The 26127-nt window shown below is 36.0% G+C and overlaps 1 protein-coding gene across 7 annotated transcripts in view; it reads right to left on the reverse strand.

Annotated features, from left to right (window-relative positions):
• CLOCK (clock circadian regulator) overlaps nucleotides 1-26127 on the reverse strand; it is a 65660-nt gene that overhangs the window by 14692 nt on the left and 24841 nt on the right. For 6 of the 7 annotated variants that reach the window (XM_065836500.2, XM_065836503.2, XM_071807531.1 and 3 more), the window contains exons 5-17: nucleotides 21425-21548; nucleotides 19364-19454; nucleotides 17677-17736; nucleotides 17131-17279; nucleotides 12741-12832; nucleotides 11188-11277; nucleotides 9612-9732; nucleotides 8636-8749; nucleotides 6015-6133; nucleotides 2160-2242; nucleotides 1843-1949; nucleotides 1063-1210; nucleotides 765-840 (exon numbers count right to left, since the gene is read on the reverse strand). In XM_065836500.2, the coding sequence (XP_065692572.1) occupies nucleotides 765-840; nucleotides 1063-1210; nucleotides 1843-1949; nucleotides 2160-2242; nucleotides 6015-6133; nucleotides 8636-8749; nucleotides 9612-9732; nucleotides 11188-11277; nucleotides 12741-12832; nucleotides 17131-17279; nucleotides 17677-17736; nucleotides 19364-19410 (1206 nt within the window). In that variant the 5' untranslated portion in view covers nucleotides 19411-19454; nucleotides 21425-21548. Of the gene's footprint in view, nucleotides 1-764; nucleotides 841-1062; nucleotides 1211-1842; nucleotides 1950-2159; nucleotides 2243-6014; nucleotides 6134-8635; nucleotides 8750-9611; nucleotides 9733-11187; nucleotides 11278-12740; nucleotides 12833-17130; nucleotides 17280-17676; nucleotides 17737-19363; nucleotides 19455-20927; nucleotides 21003-21424; nucleotides 21549-26127 lie in introns of all 7 variants that reach the window. The other variant, XM_071807527.1, reaches the window with a different exon arrangement.

Raw genomic sequence — 26127 nt, forward strand, 5'->3', positions numbered from 1 at the left:
CAACTCATTTCACTCTGAACACCAGTGTAATGAGTGAATTGCTTATTCTTTTGCGAAAGTGTAAGTTAATTCCACAAGATTCTAGTCCTGCATTTATACAGTCCTAAAATTACATTCAGCCCTTTGAAGGCAACTTCAAACTGCTGTGGCCCCCGGTGAAAACGAGTTCCACACCCCTGCGCTAGAAGCAGCACTGTCAGATGAAACTTGCTGAACTGCCAAGGGAAAACATTTCTGAACTGCCAGGGGAACACAGACAGAGCATCTGCACAAGCTGGCTTATCTAAGACTCACTGAGCTTCCAAGGACATTAATTCAAAATTAATTTTGTACACTTCTAAGAAGCGGGACATTCACACAATGTAATAGCTCCTGCTTTGCCCTTGTGAACCCCTTTAAGTCATTTTTGTGTGTTGACCTTGGTTTTTCAGATTAGGAGTGCTTCCAGTATGGAAGAACATTTACTTATAAATCAAACTCTGCAGAAATCAGATATTAATAAAGACTTATGGATGTTGCCATGGTATAACTACATGTACATGAACTCCTGAAAAGACATGGGTAAGTGTTCAGGGAAAAATACAGTTGAACCAACACCTTTCCTAGACTTCTTCGATCATTTCAAACAGTCATATTATTTAGAGGACAAAATAATTACTTTTTCTGTAACAGGACAAAACACTTCTTGCTGCTGTGTATTTGCGTACTACTTTTATTTTTTTAGTATGAAAGAAAGAAGAGGTATAATAAAATAAGACACTCACTTTATCTGCTGTTATCTCTGGAAGAGACTCCTCAATACCAAGTTCCCGTCGTCTTTCTGCTCTAACTTCTGCATAACTAGAAGAACAAACCAAATATGACTATTATATTCTTGGGTGATTTAAAATACATACCTCAAAAAAAAAAAATTCCTGGGAGCTACCTTGCTTACAAAGTATCTTGTGAAGTTTTCCAATGATTCTTTAAACTGCTGTGATTTCTCTACCTCCAAAAATATCAGCAATACAGCTTCCATGCCATTAGAATTTCTTTAATACAGGTTTTTTAAAAATGTCTTACCTTACAACAGTGTGCGTACAGACAATAAACTCTGGCCTGGAATTCCACTGGTGATACGTGATATAGTAATGTGTTTGCAGCCAAATCCATTGTTGTCCCTTTGTAAGGAATCTGTAGTAACATGACTTTCCTTTCCCATATTGCATTACTATAAAAGTAAAGAATAACATCTACTGTCTTTCCAGTTGGTAAATATTACAATTATATCATAAGCATTATTTCCCAGCTTCATATGGCCCAAACCCATATATAAATCTAGTATTACGATAATGACTAAGAATAGGTTTAAAACTGTAGATTTCTACAGAAAAATAAAGTACACTGCATTTTTCCGAGAACTGCAGAATTCAAACTTCCATTTTTGTGGCGTTTTTACATATTGTGAAAAACTAATGTGCAAAAATTTTAAATACAGCTTTATAAAGAAAAACATAGCCAAACAGAGAGCTTGTTCTATTACATGTTTAAACAAGTTTTGCATTTATTAAACATCACAGAGCCTGTTAAATGCTGTTGGAAGAACTGGAGAAGTATTAGTCATAGCGCTCTGTGCTCCAAGCTAACACAATGAAGACTCTGTAAGATAAAAGTTAAATCTGTTTTATAGTTCAGTATCAAAAAGATAATGATCAGCAGTGCAATAAAGTCAAATGAACAGGAGTAAAGACCCTTCACTCAATGTATCACAAAATTTCACTACAACAGCCATACCATTTAACAAACTTCAATCCAGCATCTACAAAGCAAACTCATTCATTGTAGGAACTTAGTTATACTCACAATGCTCATGACATTTTGCCAGATTATCTAGATCATCCACATGATAATAATCATAGCCTGATGTTCCCAAAACTTCAAATGGAAGATAACCTATTATTGGAGGTGCCCTAATTAATATAAAAATAAAATGTCATTTTATTTTCACACTAAGAAAAGCCAAGCAAAAATGATTTCATTATATAAGTTTTCTTGTTTACAGTCTGTACTCAAAAAAAAAAAAATTAACACAAGCTATGAGTAGTTAATGCTGATTAGTGAACTCTAAATATTACAGCCTATTCAGCTACTATTGCTGTTTTACATAGAAGGAATTGCACCTGTGATCCAAGAATAGGAACTTCCATTCTAAGCTATGTCTAGATGTGAACTCTTCATTGGGTTCTTCAACAGTGCACATTTCCTAAAAAGTAAAAAAATAAAAATCTCTCTCAAAAAGGCTCTATTCTAATTCATAAGCTCTTTCGAAATTCAGACCTAAAGTTAGTAGAAAACTCCACAATAGCTCTACTGTTATTTTTAGACAGCTTCATTGTTTTTGCTTGTTTAGATGCACAGTACTGAGGTAGAATCTAATCTCAGCTGTGCCAGGCTGGCACTCAGTTGATGTAAATGGAACAATCCCGGCATGAGATTAAACTCAAGCTCTGTATCTGTAAACACGGTAGTACAAGCAGAAATCAATAGTTCCTGCAGTTATGCTTTTAACTTGTAACAACACTCCCACCAGAGCTCTGATTACAGTATTTGATTATAACGGGTAAAACCCAACAATGAGCACGATGGTCACTTATTTTGAGTTTAGGAATTGGATTCCTCTTTTTAGTGAATACAGAGTACTCCAAATCACTTTGGCTTGAGGGCACAGGCATGTATTACAAACAACAAGATTATTCTTATGTTTAGAACTCATGAACAGTAAGAGAACAATTGTATTTCTACAGTGACAACAAATTTTCAACATATTCTGTACATTGTTTTACATGTGTTCTGCTCAGACATATGTGCAATCGGTGCATGTCACAGTCAGTTTCTATTGTCCCCTTCCACAGAGGTGAAGATGCCTCACGCTGAGACAGTGACAGAGCTAAGTACCTCAAGCCAGTCGGTTCTATGGCAAACTCCTCTTGCACTGCCTTCCAAGAAGAAGGATGGGTGATGGAATACATGCATGCACACAAATAAGCCCCTCAACGTATTACAATAAAGCTGAAGATCAGTAAATCTTTCTTTTTTTGGACACTCGCACAAGTTTGTCACGCTTGTAGGAGCTTGCAGTGGTATTCCCATTGCCGGGAATACAGTAGAATCTACTGATGATCAGATACCACAACAGTTTCCTAAAGACTACAACACAGAGGTCACTGCTGCACTGACATAATATTCACAACATCACAACAGATGTGGGCGGATGAGCACACTGCTGCTCTGCAAACATCTATAACTAAAATAGTCCTGCAGAAAAATACAGTAGAATACTGACTGTAGTTCCTGCAAAGGGAACACCGTCCTTTTCATTCTTTCAGGTTATAATACAAAGAATCTAAGTGGATATTTTGCAGTTCGTTAAATAGATATTTCAAAGATTTCTTTCTGCAAAAGAAAAAAGCAAGCATATCTAGGCAATGTTTTTTCCTCACCTTCATCAGTGTAAAATGTAAAGACAATGACTAGACAGGGAGCTATATCATGGAGGTAATGAACAAAATCACTCTGAGCACGAATTTTTTACTCTTGGTGTGACTTCCAGTTAGCAAGACTTAACCTTCAAAACTGAAATTACTCCTAAAACCCAAAGCTCACCTAGCGTCCTAAGATTACAGCATTTAATACAGCACCACTCATAGCAAAGTAAAAGAAATGACAGAGCAAATGTATATCTTTAAGATATACTTTTGGTTTGTTGTTTCTTTTAATTTAATTATTTTGGTAAATTTCAAAACAAAAGTAAAAATAACTTCAGTGCAGGCAGTAAAATCACAGTAAAAACATCATTGTTAGAGAGCAGCTGGCAGCAGGTTAGTATCTGATTATTCAATGCATTTATATTAATGATTTTCAGATTCCCACTGTAAAATGCCCCTGGACAGAAGCTATCTTGTTCAACAAGACATCTTGTTGAAGTTGTCAACAAGGCATCTAGAAAAGAAAGGACTTTCATTTGTAACAAAAAGTATTCTGTTAGAATCCCTTTGGCTGGATTGACCCTGTCTTCTTGATAGGATTCAATCATTCACCAGCCAAAATGCAAGGCAAATGTTTTACACAATGTGCAGAGCCAAATCCCTTAAGCGGAAAGCAAAATTTGTGGCATATTTTGTTACAAAAGTGGCGGGGTCATATGCAGAAAATAAAAATGTGAACTTTCAGAAATTATTCTCATGAATACTATGACTTTCTGCAACAGCACTGTATATTCTTGAGAAATTACATTTTAGGTAAAAAACAATCCAGAACTGTATACCACCTGAAATAAAAAGAGGCAGATGAGCAGGCCAGTTCTACCTCAATTAAGGCAACCCAGTACTAAAACGCACATCTCATTACTGGTTGTATCACGCATCTGTTAGTAAAGTTCCTGAGATGGTAAAGTTTCTGACATAACGCTTATTTGCTAGAGTCTAGTTAATGCCAGCCTCAATAATAACAGAAGGTACCAAAAGAGTATAAACAAGTACTGTCAGATTAAAAGTCTTCACTCTAACATTAGTCTTCTTCACAAGAAGATTTCTCAGATGAACAGTGCTAATCGAAACCCTTGAGGGGATCTTAAAACCTCTGTAACATGAAAGCTTCCTTCAGCACTAGGGGCTCAGAAGTTCAGATAGAGGAATGAAACTTTGGCCAGAGTATAATCTGTAAGGCTTTTGCCCTCAGGAGGCTGAGAGACTTGAAAGATCGTAAATGGATGTTCCTCAACATCCAGTTGTCCTGTTCCAGAACTAGGAAACAGAAAAGTCATACTACACCACATTCTAAACTGTCAAAATTTAAAAGACAAAAGTATTTGCAAGTCCTGCTGAGTTGGTCTTTTTTTCCCCAAGTATTTCATTAAGCAAAAACATCACACATTTAACATCTCTACCAACTGTAGGCATAGCAGGAAGAACATTATTTAGACCGGTACGGGAAAAGTGATGAAAGATTTCCATGGCTTCAGGAAAAACAAACAACAAACTCCCTCTGGCATGCAGTCTGCAAAGAACCAGTTCCTGTTCAGCCTGATAGAACTGAAGTTTATACAATTTCTCTACGTGCTCTCTACTACACTTTCAAAATGCAAGGTATATAGACCATGTCTTTAGAGGCAACAATCGTCAGCTTAAGGCACAAGTGCATTCAGCTTACAGGAAGAATACTTGAATGTTCAAAGAGTTCTGCAGGACAGACAGCAGCTTAGCCATGTGCCATATACATTTCATGGCATTTCTTTACAACTGAACTGCAAGAACAAATATTAGATAGTAGTCTATTCTGAACCTTGATTAATATATTTGTATAAGGCACGTAATGTGAATCACAATCACAGACTACCCTGTACTGTATCCTGAGTATTTATTTTAACTGATTTTGTTGAGAAAGAGTATTATACTTAGTAAACTACAAAAACATCCAATTCTAAACTTGGAAAGATACCTTCATTGTACATCAGCAGTTAAGTAAAATGGTCTTGTTAAATAACCAGGTTACTGAATCACAGTACTGAAACAAAACGAAGGAGTTCTATTACCTCAAACCCAGCTCTCAGTTACCGACAAGTGATGTAAGCTTTCATTAATCCCTAACAGATTTTCTTCTGTGTCAAACTACAGCAAGACCCATGAAATTCACATCCACTATTAACTTCTCCAGTGAAAGTGGAATCTTGATGTTATCTTTCATCTCGTTTAAGTTAAACTGTCTAAATTATATTCCTATGGACTTCTTCTGAATTTATTTATTGCGTATTACTTTATTATATGACTATTTAAAAATGGCATTCATGATAACAACTTCATTTGATGCTTTGCAAAACATTTAACCTATTTGTGAAGAAATACAGACACTTTCACTTTCATGTAATAAATTCCTTATGTTTTTCAATAATATTTGCAATGTTATGTGCATTCTCTCTCAAGTTTTCCTGTTCAGAGTACATTTTAAAATGATACAAAAGTGATTTCATTTGTACATACCTTGATGAATTGAGGTGTAGCTAATCTAACTGTGGCTACAAAGCAAACTTTGTCTTCATATGAAGGCCGATGTGATCGCTGAATAGTTCCTTCAAAACCATTGTGCGCTGAGTTGGGAACTGAGGGAAGATAGAGAAGAGGTCAACACAGATTACAATATAAACATGGAGGAAAATGGCAATAATATTTTAAGAGAAATGGCCCAGTATTTCTCTAATGTGGTTTCCTTCCAACTTAACATACGTTAAGAAAAATGCTACATATAATACATACACATATTTGCACGGGAACAGTATTGTAGAGTAGTTATGGGAACACAACCATCAAGTAAGTTTCTCAAAGAACTAAAATTATCATCAACGTGATATTATCTGACAAAGCAGTTTTAAGAAACTAATAACAATTCTAATCCTTCTTGGTAACTACTAAAAATGACTGGAAAACACCCTCTTCAAAAATATTTTTAAAATTTCTCTTTTGCATCAGGTTTTTCTAACTTTTTCTTTTGAACACTGAGGTCAGAATTTCTCTTCCAGGCTTCCATCACATTCAAATGACACAAGCTGCAGACACACTGAATAACAGAACAATCAAATGCACAACAATTATGTACACGAAAGAATCAGGACACCAAGCTGAGGACAAATTCCACTTACTGAATTAGAGATGCATGGAACCATAAGGGGCCAAGGATGGACTAGACCTCAAACCAGATTAACTTAATCCTTCATTTCCAGCAGGTATCAATTTAGTTTGTCTTTACTAAGCTTTAATGAGCGTGACTTTAAAACCCTGTCAGGCTCTTCCAAGCCTAACTGGTTTTAATTCGACCCTAGATTAGGACTTCTGCTGAAGTTTCATCATGCAATTTAAGCTTATAGCTCCCTGTTCTTTCCATCAGAAGGAAAATAGGTAATTTCCTTCCTCTTTGTCTTATCCCTTCTCCTTCGTTCTTCAGAGTTTATCTTGCCTTGTAAGTTAGACATTTCAATTTCTGATCACTTTCACTCCTCTACTCTGAACTCTATCCAACTGCTCTACTCATGACAAATAGTGTCAAAAACTGGATGAGGACATATGTGTGCTAACAAGTGCAAGGAGATTATTTCATGTGATTCGGATTATATTTTAGAAAAGCTTCTGCATTTTCACAATTTGGTGACTGGTCACAGTGATCTGGTCACGTCCAGTTCAAATTCCACAGCAACCCCTTTTTCTAAAGGACCGCTACGCAGCTGACTGTAACCTTTTCCCCTGTTCACACCATTTGTTATTACTAAATTTAGTACCTTGCATTTGTTCTCAGTCGTTATCTTTTTTTTTTTCCTTCTAACATTTTCATAACATTAAAGAAAATACTGATCAAATCCAGAAGCTGTCCATTAAAACTCCATTTTGAATAATGGGTAACATGGGTAACCTTTCCAACCAGTTTATGCAGCTACTTTCCAGCAATTTCAATTAACATCTGCTTCCTTTACATGTTTATGAGAACAGAATATGATAACTGTCAAAAGCATACTAAAACAGTTCATCATTTATTTGTGCTTTGTCCTCTTTATTCACACAACGTGTTACTCTTTGATAGAAGAAACTGAATTGATTTGATGCTATTTCTATCTGAAAAATCCAAAGTGGTTGCTATTCAATTCCTTGCTAGCTTCCTGAAGCTCACAGAGTTTAATTATTTGTCCTGGAATATTTCCCTATATCAAATGAAATCAATAGGTCTGCAGTTTCCCAACTCCTCATCATTCTAAGACCAGGACCATATTTGGCCTCTTCAGGCCTGTTTCTTGTCTTTTCTATACTACATAGAGGCATTTGGCAGTAAAACACAACCTCTCCTCATTTTGTGAGAAAAATACTGACATCACATAAAAGAAACCAGGCTTACTTACAATATACCATTTTTGGTAATATTTTTGCAAGTAATCTTTATGAACATCTACTACTGACCATGGTGCACAACCCATTTGCCTGGCTGACCAAATAAACATGCCTCTCAAGTATATAGTCAGCATGGGCTGGCCAAATAGATTAGAAATGTAGTACAGAGGAATAATATTAGTATGTAACTAATAAAAATTACTTCAATGGAAGGGAGAAGGAACTCAGTGCAGAAAACTGTAATGGCCTATCTGCCCAGAGTGATAACTCCTGTCTGTTGAAGCACAGAACTGAAACTGGGAGGGGAAACCTATGGTCTCTTTCCCAGCTCACTGCGTAATGAGAACTGAGGGTACTCAGTGCCATTGATCTTCAAGTTACTTAGTCACCTCCTTCAGTATGGATTCTGTTTAACTAAATTCATGCTCTTTGTTTTAAAGTGTTTGTTTAAATTTATCTTACATTCTTTTAAAAATTGTTTTACAAGATGCTAGTTTTCTTTAATTGAAAGCATTAGACATAATTACTACATTTTGCATTTGAATGCATCGACCAGGAATAGCTGATCAGCAGTTTTTCTTATTTTTCATTGAAGTGATATAGAAGTAATAAAAATCCTGCTTCAAGCTCTTCTTTTGAAAAATTGATTTTAGTTCATCATTAAGTTTTGCATAAGGATCCCAAGCCTGTTCAGCTGTGTATTCCACTCTAACATTGCTGAACTTACTTACCATTATTCAAACACTTGAAATTTCCTATAAATTTTACATATTCATATGTAGGTTGCTCTTTTGGATCTATTGTCCCTCGCAGCATATGGCAACAGAATTCTAGTTGATTTTTTGCTGTGAAAAGAATAAACAAATTAAAAGGCTACACACACTTGATGAAGCACACAGGCAACATGAAACAGAAATCAGGAACAAATGAGTTGCACACTTGCTGAGGTACTGTAAATGATGTGATTAGAAATGGCTATAACCTCTGCTTTTAATCAGCATGATCCTCACTAACCTTTAGAAAAGGAGAACTCCTAGAATTTGTGTATGAAGGGCCTGAATGCTAATGACACAGAAAACCCCTGAAAACTAGAGTTATTTTTAAAGAAGCAGCTGCTGTTTACTAAAGCATGCATTTTCAAAACCCATTAGGATGCTGTGTTTTTATTCTTGCCAACCATTACAACTGTCTAAATAAAAGCTATATAAACAAGACAAACATTTCTAACACATGTGAAAGTTATAGAGTGAAATGCAAGGTAACAAGGAAAATTTTACTCTTCAGGGTGGGAGGGGTGGGGGCAGAACCATCACAAAAAAGTGCTTCTATTCTTCAGGGCTCAAGCATATGTTTCTGCTTAAACAACACTGGAAGAAAAGAACTGATCTCATGTGATACAAAGCAGATTATTTTTAACACAACTACCATACTGGTTTCATCTGGGATATAACTAATTTCCTTCATAGTAGCTCACACCGTCCTGTGTTTTGGATTTGTGACTAGAACAGCACTGACAACACAGGGATGTTCTAGCTATTGCTAAGCAGCACTTATACGGTGCAAAGGCCTCTTCTGTTCCTCATACTGCCCTGCTAGCAAGTAGGCTGGCGGCACACAAGAAGCTGGGACAGTTGACCTAAGGGATATGCCACAGTGTGACACCATGGTCAGCAATAAAAGCTGAGTTTACTCACAATAACTACTTACATTTTAAGTATTCTGGTGTCAATGAATCACTTTCCAGCAGATGAGACGACAACATTTTATAAATTTCTGAATGTTCCCCCTCTGGGATAAAATTAAATACACTCTGATCCACAAGGTCAGACTGAAAGAAAAATGTTTAATAAGCATTAAAATATGCAAGACGTACAATGTCACAAAGCCTACTACTATTTTAATGCAAAACAATTCTTCACAGTTAGAAGAACACTACTGACTCAACAAAGCCACCTACTGGAATACACACGAGGATTTTGCAATAAAAACATCTCACTTTGATCAGTTTTAATTTTGACACCATGAACCATTTCGTGAGGAACACCATGAATGCCGCAGATACACTAAAGTACACATTAAAGTACAATGGAGCTTATATTAACTTCCCTGGGATGCAACAATTCTAAGTAAAGGAGCATTTTAATTCAAAATTATAGTGTGTTGTTCTAGGACACTGTAAACTCTCAGTGGCATTCAATACATTGAAACCATATTTCGGAACAAAGACAGTCCTACATCATATATGTTTTGATGTTACTAATAATTACATCCAATTGCAATTGATTTTATGAATAAATTCTATAATAAGTTCCACAACTATGTACACAAACTGGGAACAATAGAGATGAACGCAATAAAATTGAATAACTGATTATATGCATAAATGCATTTGATTAAGTACTCAGAAAGGAGGTATCATAAAAGATATGTTTACAGTACATAAATCACACCTAAAAACACAGCATAAATGTGTCTTTGAGAACCCACTAAATTCTACTTTTTTAAAACAACCACAACTACCTGTACATTTTTCAAAATTCTCAAGATGGTATCATGCATACCTTAGCGGAATTTGTGTTTTGCAGAATCATTTTTAAATATGCCACTCAAAGTTTTAAAAAATACTCTTATCACAGTAAGGTATCTAGCCTGTAAGAATAACTTGTCCCTCTCTAAGAAACAGCTCATTGTTTCACTCATGAATTGTTTGCATTTTTGAGTACTAATTTGCTGCATTTCAAAAAAGCATTATTCAGAGGTAACTTTAAAAATTACTTTTACTAGTGACCAATGCCACCAAGATTGAAGATGAATTCATGTGATAAAACCCAAAGTATATACCTAGAAGAACCAGCAGAAATATATTTCTTATAAGACGACTTTCACAAGAGAAAAGTAAAAAAGTAGTTTAAAAAAATTCCAAGGATATAGCTCTTTAGCAATACTCTTCTGACTCATGCAGAGGCTATGATAAGTGTGAATTCTAAAGGGTCTCCTGCAGTAAACCTGTTATTTCAGTTAAGTAGAAGAGAAACTGATGCTAGGCTGGCATCTCATAATCCCGCCTCACAGAGTGCTGACTACATTCTGTATTTCTCCAAAAGAAATGTTTAATACAGGAGGCAGACCAGTAGCACAGAACTGTGCTGAAGAAAAGCAGAAGCATTATAACAAAGCATACATCTGTTCTATAAGGCAAAAAAGCCTAACGATTAATCAGTACTCATAGTAGAACACCATCCACAGACAAACTGATATGTTATTGAAAGTAATTTGTACTTACTGGCAAATGTTCAAGTAAGGGAGTTATACTTTCAGACACATATATTATGTTTCCATCTGTCATAATTGCTAAAAAAAAACCATCAAGAGCCTGAAATTAAACATAATAGGCAGTTAAACAGAGACAGAAAATATTAAAAATGTTATGCTATATTCAACATAGAAAATAATTTAGACCAATTACAGTTTAGTTTAATATAAAAATGAGAATGTCTTTCGCTACTAGAACTTCTTAGCCTTGCTTTTACACCATGAGCATTACAGTTCTCAAACTGATCTGTTCTCAAATAATCTGTGGTTTCAGAAGAAAGACTTTAGTCAGTATAGAGCTAGCCACTGTTGCCCCCATCTCCCAATTTGCCTGCCTGTTATTTTCAATTTCATCATCATTTTAAACATCCAAAAACTCAGAAAAATGAGATAGAGACAAAAATAAAGAGGGGGAAAAAAGAAGAGAAGACCAAGTAAAACAGGTGGTGAAATCAATGCATTTCAGTATTTAATACTTCAGTATTCCCAGTCTCAATAAAAGAAACTCATAGCAATATTTTACTGAGACTTGAAAACTGTGAGATACAGTTCTGACTGCCATATTTTCTACTTAACTCAAACTTGTTTCCACTGAACATAACGTGATTACTTTATACTTGAGCATTACCAAAGATAGAAGCATGACAGAACTGTATTTCTCAATAGGAAATTTCAAAGTTCATGTCTTTGAAAAGCATTCTTATATTGTTCTAGCTTTATAGTCACTAGTTGCAGACATATCTTGTAGAAGGACTTGTGAAACACCAGAAACAGCTACAAAAACTCCTCCAAACCAGAAACAACTACTTCACTAACTTCTTGGAAAAAAAATATGCATATTCACCAGAAAGGACTAATGAAAAATTTTTAAGTACAAAAAACGAGAAATTTTTACTTTTTAAGTCTCTGCCTCAAAGAACAGGTTTAGCTACAGACTAAAAAGAAAATGCGCTTGTTCATTTACTTCAATATTTTCCATTCAACTATTATTAGAAATTGTTTCACTAACAAGATACAAACTACTTATTCTTATTTCTAAGGAAAAAACAGATTATACTCAAAGTTTATTGCTAAAATAGTAACTCAACTACTCATGTAATCTTCTTCAGCAAAGTAATGCTCACACACCACTTTTGGAAAGTGTAACGTGCAAACAAATTAAAAACTATTGCTCACAAGCTACATGGGTGTGTTGAGCCTCTTTTCTAATTAAGATTTTAATTTATGTACAACAATTCTTTGTTTGATTAGTACCTTCCTTAATAATTTAAAATATCCACTTTGACAGTAAATATTTTATTTCATGGACTTGCTTTGTTATAATGTTTTATGTAATTGAAAATGCAGTTAAAAGAACTATTTTGCATTACTCTGTATGCATAGGAATTTTGAGTGTTTACCTTCATGAAAATGTATAGTTAAGATATGAAAACAAAAAATTATATCATCAAACTGAAAAAAATTATCATGGAACGAGTGCCCATGAGAAAATAGTCTATTCCCAGAAAACCAGAAATAATATACCTCTAACATTAACTGTGTGAACTCTTCATTACTAAGGAATGTCGGCTTCCAGTCCTGTCGAATCTCACTGGCATCTGATTGTGCAGTAATTTCTACAATCAAATATAAATACAATATAAGGATTCACACTTGCAAAAGCCATTGTTTTCCCACTAAGTTACACATACACAGTTGGAAATAGCAGACTGTTCTCCATTCTTCTATGTTGTTCATTCATTACATATAGATGTTGCTCCTTAAAAAGAAAATAAATGCCTTCTCTCTTATGTCATAGTGAGATTTGCCTTCTCTTTCCTTCTACCACTTTGTGCTACAGTCCTGCCAGACTTCAGGGTAATGCTGAAGTTAACGACAGTAAGTAATGGATTTTGACAATGGAAAACTACTCTTCCCTCTGAGACTATAACGTATTACTGAGAGTGTTGTTATTCAAAATTTAGAAAGCCAAAATTCCTCAACAGTTTAGGTCATTAAAATGGCTAATCCTCAAGTATCTTGCCCAATCCTGGTCATTCTAACCTTTGCACTAAAAATTGTCACTGTCCTTTCTCCCCACCCTTTTCTGTAAAGAAATAAGACCACATTAAAAAAATAGTAGGTTTGCAATAAAGACTATTAGGAGCTGCATGACAGACTCCAGTGCAGAATTACTGTCTGATTCGTACACAGAGACGAATTTTGAGCAGATGTCCCTGTAGAACTTATGAGAAATATATAGAATAAATTCCCACACATGGGTGAAACCACGGCTGCTAAGCAGACCTCTGGCTCTGAAAGCTGATGCTTCCTTATCAACTGGTAACTGAAACAAGAAGCAAGACCACGTGGTATTGAGTTTTGATGAGTTACAAGGGCATTACAGAAGTACTGGTTGCAAGAACAACCTTGAACAAGTAATCGTGAATCAAGCATTACGATGAACGGAAAGAACCAAACCATGTCTTTAAGGCTTTTTGTTTTCTAAAGGAGAAGTCTGTACAAAGGCCATAAGATAGATTGTTAGTTCAGATGGCTCCAAGAGCACAGAAAACCTGGAATTGACTTAAATAAACTTTGTTTCTAAGACCGAAGGGAAAAAACTTTACGAAACAGCATTAGACTTAACTAAAAGAAGAGTAAACAGCAGTAACGTCACACAAGAAACTGCCAAGAAGTGGAGACCTGCATGGAGAGAGGAAAAAAAAAAGACTAGAATTTCCAATGATCACATCTCACAAAAAGACCTAAATTGATCACACTTTTGCTATCCGTTTTGAAATGGTATCATAAAGCAATAAGAGCGGGCTGGAGAATAAGGATAACTTAAGTATAAGCCCAAGCCTAACTTTTCAGAACAAACATTGAGAACTGAATTGGAAGTCAAAGGACACAGAAATGAAAAGCTCTGGCACCAAAGTGGAGGCAAAATTCAAGGAACTTAATGTATTTAGAATCATAGAATGTCCTGAGTTGGAAGGGACCCACAAGTATCATCGAGTCCAAATCTTGTCCCCGCATATGACAACTTCAAAATTCAAATCATTTAGTCCACAGGACACATATAATCTCCATTTTAGAACTGGAAAAGCCTGATTCATTGGCTCATTCTGGTCCACATAACCATACTACTTCAGAATGAAAAACCAAAAAGGTCAGTCTGGCTTCTACAGCAGAAATTATCTCTACTAAAGAATAGCTGAAGTTTATGCCTTTAATGAACCATTCTGAATTATGTTACCACAAGCATGGTTGTTCTCTTACATTCCCCCTAACTAAAACAAGTATGGTATCGAAAAACAGAGCCAAAGAAACAGGGAAAAAACTTGTTTCACTTGGATACTTCAAAGAAATGCTTAAAAATTATAGCAGAAGGTTGCATTCAAAGATAAATGACACCAAGGTCATGTTCTGGAACTAGAAAACAGACAAAGCAGCACAACCTAGATTGCACGTTACACTCATTAAGCCTTCAAATCATTGATCTAAAGCAACTCTGCATCAGCACCAAGCATCCTCTAAAGAAATCGCCAGCAGGGCCAGGATCTGTAGCATCTTTCATCTGTGGGCTGTAGGAATAGCTGTCTACTAGTTGTAATTATAAACAGTGCAATTCTTCAGTATTTCACCATTAAAAAAAACTCTTGTTCACAAATTCAAAGGAAGATGACAGGCAATATTAGCAACTGAGACACTGTCAGTAATATAATTCCAGTCTGCTAACCCTGCTGTTTTTTCCCAAGAAGAAACAGAATCCACACTGGCCAAACAGCAGCTCAGATAGTTCATCTGGAGCTGCTGCCAGAGTACCAAGCCTGGCCAATGTGGAAATGGTCCAGAAAGAATCAGAAGCATTGCAGTTAATCAAAACCTGGTGGCTGAACACAGTAGGATTTTCAACAATAAAGCAGATAATCATTGCTGAACAATTCATTTATTGCTGGGGTCACTCTGCTTTATGGTAACAAACAGATCCAAGCACCTCAGGAGGCAAAGCATGCTTCTGACCTTCGCCAATATTTTGTTCAAAACATTTTAATGTAAACCAGTGCAGAACAACACTAGTGAGCACTGGCAGTCAGAGATTTAGGGACCTTAACATGATACAAGCTGCACTCTGACCCATCAGGTGACGGACAAAAGACCATGCCCTAAAAGGTACCCATCTCCACAGCTGCTTTTTCCCACTTTATACTAAAGAAAATAGAAGTAATTTTAAGAATAATCTGAGAAAGCACTTTGAAGGAAAAAAGTATGACTGGTGCTGCTGGCTGGTTGACACATGTTCATTCTACACTGTATATTTAATTATAGGAATCATCAATACAAGATAAAGTGATTTTGAAACAGAACAAATTTTCATTAAGACCTCAGAACCTACAGAACTGATTTTTACAGAAAAAGAGCCTTCCATACTGTTTTTGTTATGAGACAAACGAGTCTAAGAGAATTAAAAGAGCATAATCAGCATTTAATTGGAAAAACAAACCCCAAATCTGTGAATTCTTGCACAAATGATTCTCCTTCCCTTTCCATTTTAATTGCTATGTTTACCTTTTAACAGCACTTTTCGACACACATTTAGTGCTATTTGAACCATGACACTAATGGAAGAGATGTGCTAGGGTATGCAAAATTATTTATCATACCGTAAGATACCTTAAATTGACACACATACTGCTGATAAATACATATATACCCATCCACTTAATAGCTTAACTTATTTTATTCTATAACCTAAGAGTTGTTTCTTTCGTCCCTAGTGCTTTCTAGTTAGCATGCATGGTCAGAATTACTTGGGGAAACAGGCTGACTAGTGAAAGAGCTCATTTTCTTGAATTTTTAATCTTGTTTTTGGCAGTGTAAACCACAAGGTGCCATATTAAGAACAAGTGTAGGAGCAGGAACAGGGAAATTTTATATACAGAAACATCTAACAGCCATAAATAAGTGTACACTTAGTGGAAGAGATTTTTCGTGGCAGAAATAACGATCTGTAATGAACTTCAGTACAACATAGCTGGGTATGTTCCACCATCAGCTGGTGCAAACAACCAGAGAAAAAAAACATACCAAGGATGTTCAAAAACATTCATCATTTTGCCATTTCACAGGATGGTTTACAAAACAACAAACACACACCCATTCGCTTATACATCAGTGGATAAGTCTTGAAAATTAGTTCAGCTAAATATATTTTCAGATTTTTCTGGGGATTTTTTTCCAGCTAAAAGGAAAACAGAAAAAGCCCATGGTCCTGGTCAGCACGCCACTCTCAAACAACCTACCCAGTAACACTTGCTGCAGACCACAATACCCTATTGCTTTATAATTTTTGCTAAAGCAGCCAGTTGTGTAAATGCTTGACGTGAAGAGAGGGAGCATTAAGTTCCCTTGACTAGCTTTTTCAGGGATTTATCTTGCTTTATGTGGAACTTGGAGAGAAGAACCCACTGTTCAAACCAGTCTTATCTAAAGATCAAAATAAGTACTTCCAGTAAGTACTTTCCACTGAAATGGATCAGCAGAGCTTTCTGTGAAGTAAAACTTCGACAACTTGCATCTTATGAAGCAACTATATTCTGGAGGTCTGTCCACAACAAAAAAACTTAACGGTTATTTCAAAAATAAATGCTTCTCTTTATAAAACAGACTTCTTTGACAACTATGGAACAAAAAAATATTAGTACTGGCAAATTACTAGTACTATTAGTACTTGCAAAACACTAGCAAAACCAGTTATATCTCTGCTATCTAAATTAGGACCTTAAGAGTATCTTTTATTGGGAACTCTGCATTCTTTGATAATTTCCTTAAAGGAGCTGCAAAACTGTTAATGTTTTATGTACTAAGTGGATATCATTAAAATAATTAAGAGCTTACAAACTTTTTTATTATTATTACAAAGAATTACCTTTGTGCTTCCGTAAAAAGTCAATGCTCTTCTGCAGTACAGTCGATTTATCCATCTTTCGAGCATTACCTGGAAGCATGGAACCCAGCTCTTTGATAAGAACATTAAACTGATCTCGACGTTTCTTTTCGGACTTGTTTCTAGACACTCTGAAAAACAAAGCAAAAAATGTTTTATAACAACTACGACACCATTGCACAATAAGCTGCCAGGTTCCTGATGCAAATAGCACCTTAAGAATCTTTGCCGTCATAACTGTCACAAAAACACCTACTCCAAATACCAGACACCGTTTTTGAAGAATGGCTTCCTCCCTCTCATGGATCGTTGCAGCTAAGCCTTTGGAATAAAGCATCCTTTGACACAAATAACTGAAACACAGTTATAAATACGCAACATACCTGAATAATGACAGTAAAAGAAATGCTGTTGAATAATACAATTATTTAGAAAAGAATCACATTTTTATTGCTTAGAAATCTCCTTGGTAAGCCTAAGTATACAAGTATAGGACATGCCTTAGTTTTAAATAATTTTAAAACTTACCTTTTTGCTTTATCTTTGTCATCTTCTTCCACCAGCCCATCAAAAATGCTTCCATCATTTCTGAAAGAAATAAATGTTAGAGTGTAACAGTTCTCTCTTGTGGAGTCCAACCACCACAAAAGAAAAAAAATTATTCATCATCTCTGTTACATCAAGAAACTGAAGCACTGTTTTACTGTTATGTCTTGCAAAGACCATCTCCAATTAGCTGAAGCCAAGTCTGCAGTAAGTTCTTCTTGTAGGATATTCACTACACAGAATGCAAAAAAAACTTACATTTCTAATACAGCTCAAAGAATTTTCAGACTATTTCTAATGTGAACTTACAACCTTATGCACTTAATTGAACATTACTTAATTTTCTTTTTCTATGTTCTTGATTATTTGCATTTCCTTACCCTTTTCAAAACATGAGAGGACAAATATAATTTTTTTTTATTTATTGGCAACTTCTGTTACAAATACTGGAAACACTTATTAAAAAGTGCATTTTTCTGAAATACTGAAGCATCATTGATGGAAAAGTGCTGATGAATATGCTATTCTTCCTCCATGTATGTAATCTTATAAATATACAATTAATATAAACATTAAACAGTATTCATTGTATTTGCTTCCTAACCAAGTATCACAGAAATTTTCCTCAGCTGACAACAGTCCATGCACTGTTAAAGAGGTATCAAAATATCAAAATGAGAATGTTTCCCTTTGAAGATGCCTCAGTATATTTCATACACCACCTTTGTTTCATTTTCCGTTTTTGAAATCAAGTCAAAACTGTTCTGTTTTCCAAAACAGCTGTATAATGGATTTCCACATTTTACTTCTCTAACTTCTGTCCTTCCGTCTATTTAGTGCTGTCCACTCTGACCTCTGTGTGTCAACCCTTAATTTTTTCATCCTCAGGTTTCCTTCCCTGAACGCAAGTAACTGTCATGAAACAATCATACACTACAATAACCAATGATGCTAGGAAGTAATTCTTTTGTACACTACTACATAAACATAAATCTTTTAAAAGGAATTTGTATATTCAAACAGCTGAAGTTTCAGTGAAATGCCACAAAAGTTCACTAAAAATAATTGAGAAGCCAGACAAGCACTTTAAAGTTTTACCCTTTGCTTTCATTGTTATTTATTTAAAATGGGTTTAACTTTCTGTAAATTCAACATAAGTTTCTGTTGCTGAGATCTTGAAATATTAAGGAATATTAAGGACAGATGTTCACCCAAGCTGCTAAGAAAGTACGGTTCAAGGAATCAGGTAGAAACCATGTCTCAGCTATTACTTTTCCCTTGAAATAGGTTAGCAGGTCACTTTACTATCATCTGCAGCATCACTAATTGTTTAAATGTATTTGTTTTCCTTAATCAAATATTGAAGTACTCAAAAACAAACATTCGAATAAATTAAAAATCAACTCAAATTGCATAGATGCTGTTCCATGGCTGAAAACAAGTAATCTATTTTAAGAATGATTTCAAACAATTTAAAAAAATTATTTCAATTTACTACAAAACAACACATCTAACAACTATCAAAGTAACTTTGCCAAAATAGCCAAAACCTCATTCATCTTATCTTTTGCATACATTAAAATTCTCTGTACATTAACCATAAAAAAAGATTAACAAAGAAAGCACTGAACAGTAATTCCCCCCAAACTCTTATTGTTTATTAACATACCTGTCTGCAATGGAGCTCATTTTATGGGTGCTTATGGTAAAAAACATAACATATCACACTTTAGTCTTGTGGTAGACATTTGTACGTTTGCCTGTAGAGAAAGAAGAAAGAACATGGAAATATGACTCAGGGCAAACAAACATTCTTCATTAGAGCATATTGAAGTCTTCATTTGCTCTATAAGCTGCTCTTAATCTTCCCCTCTCTTCCAATCTGCTGCTCTGCCCTCCTACCTTCTCTAATACAGTCTCCATTACCATCAAAACCTGGACTTCAGTATCTCATTTTACATGACAGAGAGTTCAAAAGAACTCTGTTTTATTAAATCATCATAAATAAGTCTGGACAAAACCAATACAAACCTTCTTCTGTCTTCGATTTCAGATATAGCTTTTCATTTTTATGTGAACTTTTCCCTAAAAGATTCTCATAACTCTGAAGGTCGAACAGATGAAAAATACACTCCTCAGTCATAATACACTCTACACAGAAATTGTGCGACCAGAAATCATTTGAGATATAGTATTTCACAGCTATTATTTATTTCCTGCTATATTTTTATTGAGCACATTGTTATAATAGACTTGTGAAATAATGACAATAAGATACCTATTAGAATGTGATCTCTATACTCTGAGAAAGTTACAGTTAACCTGGCCATTTCTTAAAGCAGTCACTTATTCACTAAGAAGATTCAGCAGGAAGTTGTTGGTTTTTTTCCAAGTGTACATATGATTTTGAATCAGGAATGTGAATGAAATACTAATAGTGGGAGAAGGAATATAAAATTAAAGTAAGTATTTAATTCAACAAGTACCTACATTTAGGTGCCAAAAAATTACATGACCGTATGGAAAAGCTGAAATGTTTATGAAAACATAAAACAATCCAATTAAGCCTTTCTCCTCGATACAGAAAAGTCAGATGGCAGAAGTTGCTCAATGGGAACAGCAGGACTGTAACACTGTCAGCGATTAAGGAACAAGTGCATGCAGCAAGGGGTTTGATATGAGCTGAACATGCAGATCTTTGGGAATTTTTAGTATGTTATAAACTTAATAGTAAAAAGGCATTGTGTTTATTTCAAAGGAGGTAGATTTAGTCACTCTAGGGACTCATAGTTTCTGACACTACGGATTTGCTTCTGAAAGCATCAAATCCAGTGGAACTTGCAGTGTTAATACCACAAGAAATATGGCAGTTGCAAGTCCATGATCCAGGCAGTCTGCAAAATGTTCCAGGAAAATTGCATCCCAGCTGTTGAACAGAAGGGTAAACTGAGGAAGAAAGCTCAGCAGTAAAAGGAAACTACCATCACTGGCAGAGAATTAGGTTTAAAATCAAGACACGAGTTAGGAACTTGTTTTCTTTCAGCTTACATAGTACGCACTAATACAGGTATGTACTAATTACATTTTTAGCCTGGTCTTAATTTTTAAATTAATCTGCTACCCAACATTATAGGGATCAACAGTAACATGAAATTCTGTAGGACAAATGATATATTGTTTCATTAATCTGCAAAAGAAAAATACATGTACACCTGAATATGAAAAACTTTCACCTGTGACACAACTGCCATCTTCATTACGCAGAATCAGAAGAGTCAGTATTTTCACTTCAACAAAGCCCTCAATTTCTAGAATTCAACAAAATAATTCACTTGTTACAGTACACAGGTCCTACGTCAGGACTAGCAACTTAGATTCGGTATTCATGACAAATAGTTAAAATAACTTAAAGACTACAGGCAATGCACCTGTAGTGCATTTGTTTCTCCCTCTTCAGTGTCTGACCTTTCTGTCTTTGCCTCCAGATTTGCAATACCCTGAGCATTCTCAGTGCTTCTACATGCCACTGGGAAAGACTGCAGAAATTATTCCAATGAAACCAGTTAAATTCAACACAAACACTACAGAACTCAAGGACTACATCTATTTCTAAGAATTAAATTCAGTCATGTTCTGGAGAAAAAAAAAAGACAGTACTTAACACTGCTACTTAGCCCTTCAGTGTTTATGACTGAAAGCCATAGGAACCTTTTTAATTATACAACTTTACCTTTTACACTTTGGGACTTGTTAAAAGTGTGAGGTTTAGTGATTAAACCTGGTTCCTTTGAAGAACAATGTGGAGAGTCAGATATATCCTCTTCTGCGGAAAAGCATTAAATTCTGAACTGTAACTGAAATTTAAAAGGAGAATTTTATAATCAAGGATTTTTTAAATGATCACTTATTTTTTCTATATATAAGAGAAGTAATAATTCCAACAAGACTAATTTATAAATGCAATATTCTGCTTACTAAAAATATCCCAAGTATTTCACTATCTGAATTCACATTGCTTTAAAGCTCTTCTTGATAAAATAGGTGTTCTGAAATAATTTCATCTCTGCTTTAAGCCATCATCTTACGCTGATCTTTAATCATGATGTCATTATTACTTTTGAATTCAGTTGTCTCCCACACCATCTTCACTTCCACTTGCTACCTTCAATGTATGTCTTCATACCATTATTTCAACATCTTTTGTGCTGAAACACTTACCTGGGCCTTCACTGGCTTTCTCAGTTATGTCTTTTCCTCTCCCAGTTACTAAAATTGCCACTCTCAGGACTCCAGAATGTGTAGAATGCTGCTGCTGGCAACTAGCAAAGTTGCCCAGCTGCATTATTGCTGCTCCCTCAGACACAGCCATTAACTCCTCCTTTCAAAACCCACTTCAAAAACACTTTCAAAAACCTACCTCACAAATGCACTTTTCTCATAAAAAAAGCTTGGCACCAGTGTAAGTGATGACCAGCTTCCAGGATCTTTATACTGTTACTTTTCATGTATACAGTTTCCAGGCTTGAGCATGCTATTTTCTACATTTCTAAGTTACATGAAACCAGTTTTTTCTCTCATCTTTATCCTGCTTCTCTCTGCCTTGCTTACTGTTTTCAAAATAAAATGTATTCACTATACAATCTACTTGTACCACTTCAGAAATATTTTATTTGAAAGCATATTAAATTCTAAAAAGGAGACTGGGAGTTAAAAACTAAGCTTACACTACGCTTAAATTCATTAAAGGATTTTATGGAAAACACCAGAATTATTTCTTATTTTATTAGAAAAGTTAAGTTTCTCCTTCCCTTGCACCTCACAGAGGCTCTTAAGTGGTTAAAATACAGATGCAAATATTAGGATAGGAAATTAAAGCACAGCAGAACAATCTGCCAACAGAAGAGAAACAATTACAGCATGATTCAATGAAGCCACTAGTTCTTTTCTAGCCAAATAACCTGCTGGCCCATTGACCTACTTTTTTAGGTGCTTACAGCCTCCTCTCCTGTTCTGTTTTGTTCCATCTGACAAGCGCAAATGCTAATAGTGACAAAGACTCCCATGGAAGTCTGGATTACAGAAGCTGCAACATGAAACCCATGTTTTTAAACTGCTTGGAGTCAAACAACTCTGCCAACTCTCACCCAGCTCCTAACAGAGCTCTAACAAGGAAAATGTTAGAGCTCATCTCCACAGTATGTAGAGGTGTATTATTTTTGAAGTCGCAACTAAACACTTAAGACAAACACCACAGGAGTTAAGCACAGAACCAGTTTTTCGAGGCTATTTCAAAAAGGGATTTTAAGATGAGGAGAAAGGAATATTTGTGTCATAAATGAACACAAGTAAGCTTAAACCAGACCAAAAAGAAAGCTAATCACAGTGGAAAAGCTTTTGTAACCCAGACCACATAGATCTCTAACTCAGTAGAGCTGGCATGTGGGTGAAAGCCAGCAGAAAGGTTAAAGACGCCCACATGCCGGCATTGTCAGCCACAAGTGTTCAAAGGTCACCAGTCTGCCTCCACAATTCATTAGGTTTTTTAAAATACAATTAATTAGTGTGTTTCTCTCTAGATACTATGTCTTTTGTACACATTCAGTGCATGTTTTCAAACTTTTCTGCAACAAAGAAGGTTAGAAACTTAATATCTTTAAGAAAGCCAAGTCCTCAATCAAAAACCTTAGCTGCTGCCTCGGATATACAAACTCAAAATACACAACATTGTTCAATCTGTAGCAAAATCACAAAAACTGGCAACACTGCAACTTCTGCACTACGCTGACTTATTACTCGTGGAGAGACAGTGAGTTACTGGGTGCCAAGTTATTGCTTGACCAAAGAAACAAGGTTCTAAATAAATCATCGGGTAGAAAGCCACAATCCAATCTAAGGTAACAGCAAAAGGTTCACACTATCTGATAAAACATTGTGTTTTAGACGGAAGGAATTTCAGTAACTTTAATCCAATTTTATTGTCAATACTGGTGTGCACATAGGTGATATTAAAACCTAGAAATAAATTCAAAGATTGAACAAACTGTGACATTACACTACACTCTTGCTCATGACAGATGTACTGTCAGGACTGGACTGAAAAATGGATGGGACAAAAGTCAATGCATTGCTTGTCCTTAATTTTTTACATAGCCAGTGACTCAAACTCCTATGTTTCCAGCTCTGCACCTTAATGGTAACATTGTTAAATATTTCTGAGGAAGAATCAGTATTGCCCTTACGCTGTAAAAACGATTTTTCTATAAATGTTTTGATTTCATAAGCAATATTTTCATGACTTTACAGATTACAACCCTCAGACAATCAGTGCAAGATCTCATATATTATCAAGTCAAATAATTTCACCCAGAAAAGATTACAGGAAGAATATAGGAAACAATACAGTTTTCTAACACTACAGGGTTTTCAAACAGAGATTAACTTCTGTAGTACAACCTGATCTCTGTGACATAATCCTATTTTGCCAGGGGAACAAACTAGTTGTTATAATCACCAAGGATTAGCTTTAGAGAAGATCTTGTTTAAAGAATCAAACTCCCAGCATGCCAGTCTGTGCTTCCACGGCATCTGATGCCCCAGCAGAGCTCTGCCACTAGTTACATGCCAGGGCAAGCAAGCCAAGGAGCAGAAAAGTCACACTGTGAGCAAACAGCTGAGCCAGAACCTGACTCCCAACATGTGCACAGCACCAGAAGCCCTGTTCACATTGTACAGATTCTGAGGATAATTATGAACATTCTTGAAGCTCCTTTCCAGGAACAAAGAAACATTTGCTTCTGATAACTTGGATTATGAACTTCTGGGGTTTTATTCTACTGGGACATACCACCTTAATGGGCAATCAGAGATCTATCCATTAGGCTCATGACCTGAACAGTGCATCACTATCACACATGTTTTCCGTTTTGTTCTTTGTTTCATAGGTTTATTTCCAGTCCAACCATGTTTTTTTCCTTCAGGTTTCTCTCTATTGGAGGTGGGGTAGAAAGGAGAGCAGGAATCATTTACTTTGGTTTAGTTCCTCTCTAGTAACCATAGACTTCTGTAGAAAACAAGAAATCTTTAGACAGGTAAACCATAACCTGCTTTCTAATCAGGTATACATTTGGTCTAATAGAACAAGCTAGCAGGTTTCAGGATACTTGCTCCTTTGCTTGCAATGGTATACACAGCAACAGAATGCAAATTAGGGTAAGGACTGACTGATCCTTTCTCACTAACCAAAGGCCATCTGTTAAAATACTATGTTTTTAAAACTGACATATGTCTCTTTCATTTTCTACCTCAAAAAAAAAAAAAAAAAAAAGAAAAAAAGGCAAACCAAACAAAATTATCAGAAAATTGGGCTGAAAGGAATTCTAAGAAATGTCATCCAAACTTCACAGCTGAAAAGGTTATTCTAGCACCTGGGAATAAGGATATATTGCAACCCTTTCTCTATGGTGTCAATAAACCAACTGCAATCTTGGTCTGTACTCATACAGAAGAGCTGACACATCCCAGAAATACCATTTTCTGTAGCTGAACACTGTAACCACAGGTATACACCCTCACCTGCTTCACAGGAAAACAGAGTAGGAGAGGGTTGCTTCCAGCAGACATCCACACAACTTGATGTCAAATGGCCTTTTACCAGGAAAATTTGTGAGCGAAATTGAGACAAATGGTGGGCAGGGGTGTTTCCTCTAACCATGAGCTAGAGAGATACAAATTGCAAACTGCATTCAGTCCCAAGTTCTTAGATACAGTTTGTCAGACAATTCTCTCCTGCATTCTTCACATATTAGTCTGTCTCACCATCAGGAGAGAACTGTGCACTGTAACTTGGGACTGAATGCAGTTTGCAATTTCCATCTCTCTAGCTCATGGTTAGAGGAAACACCCCTGCCCCCACACATCTGTTCCAGATATCTGGGCTCATCTCTGCTCAACCAGCTGTTCTGCTGCCACTCTTCCACTCTTGTCTGGAGTCTGCAACTCGTTCCCCTTCCTCACTATAGAGATGGGCCCACGGCTCGCTCCACAGTACAGTGCAGTCCTCTAATCTTGGTTCAAACTGCAGTGAAGATATGTGCAAGAAAGCTGTAAGAAGCCTCAGACTCTTTGGCTGGGCTATGTTGAAGCCTAGCCCATGTACCCCACTGATTCGGCTTCTGACTTGCTGATTTGACTTCTCGACTTGTCCTCACATGTGCCTCGTCACCAGAACGTGCTGGTGATCTTGCTCCTGCTGGAGCCCAGTTGCCCTGCCCTGGGAGCAGCTGCCCCTGGGCGGGCCTGGGGAATCAGACAGCAGGTCACTGGCCTTTTAACAAAACTGGTCCTTGGCAGTGGGGTGCTGAAGCACTCCCCAGTCTGTTTTCACCCTTCAGCCCTTTCCAGGCTTTCTACATTATCTTTGCCTTTTAGGATCCA

This window comes from Patagioenas fasciata, chromosome 4 (genome assembly GCF_037038585.1).
Source record: "Patagioenas fasciata isolate bPatFas1 chromosome 4, bPatFas1.hap1, whole genome shotgun sequence".
Lineage (NCBI taxonomy): Eukaryota > Metazoa > Chordata > Aves > Columbiformes > Columbidae > Patagioenas > Patagioenas fasciata.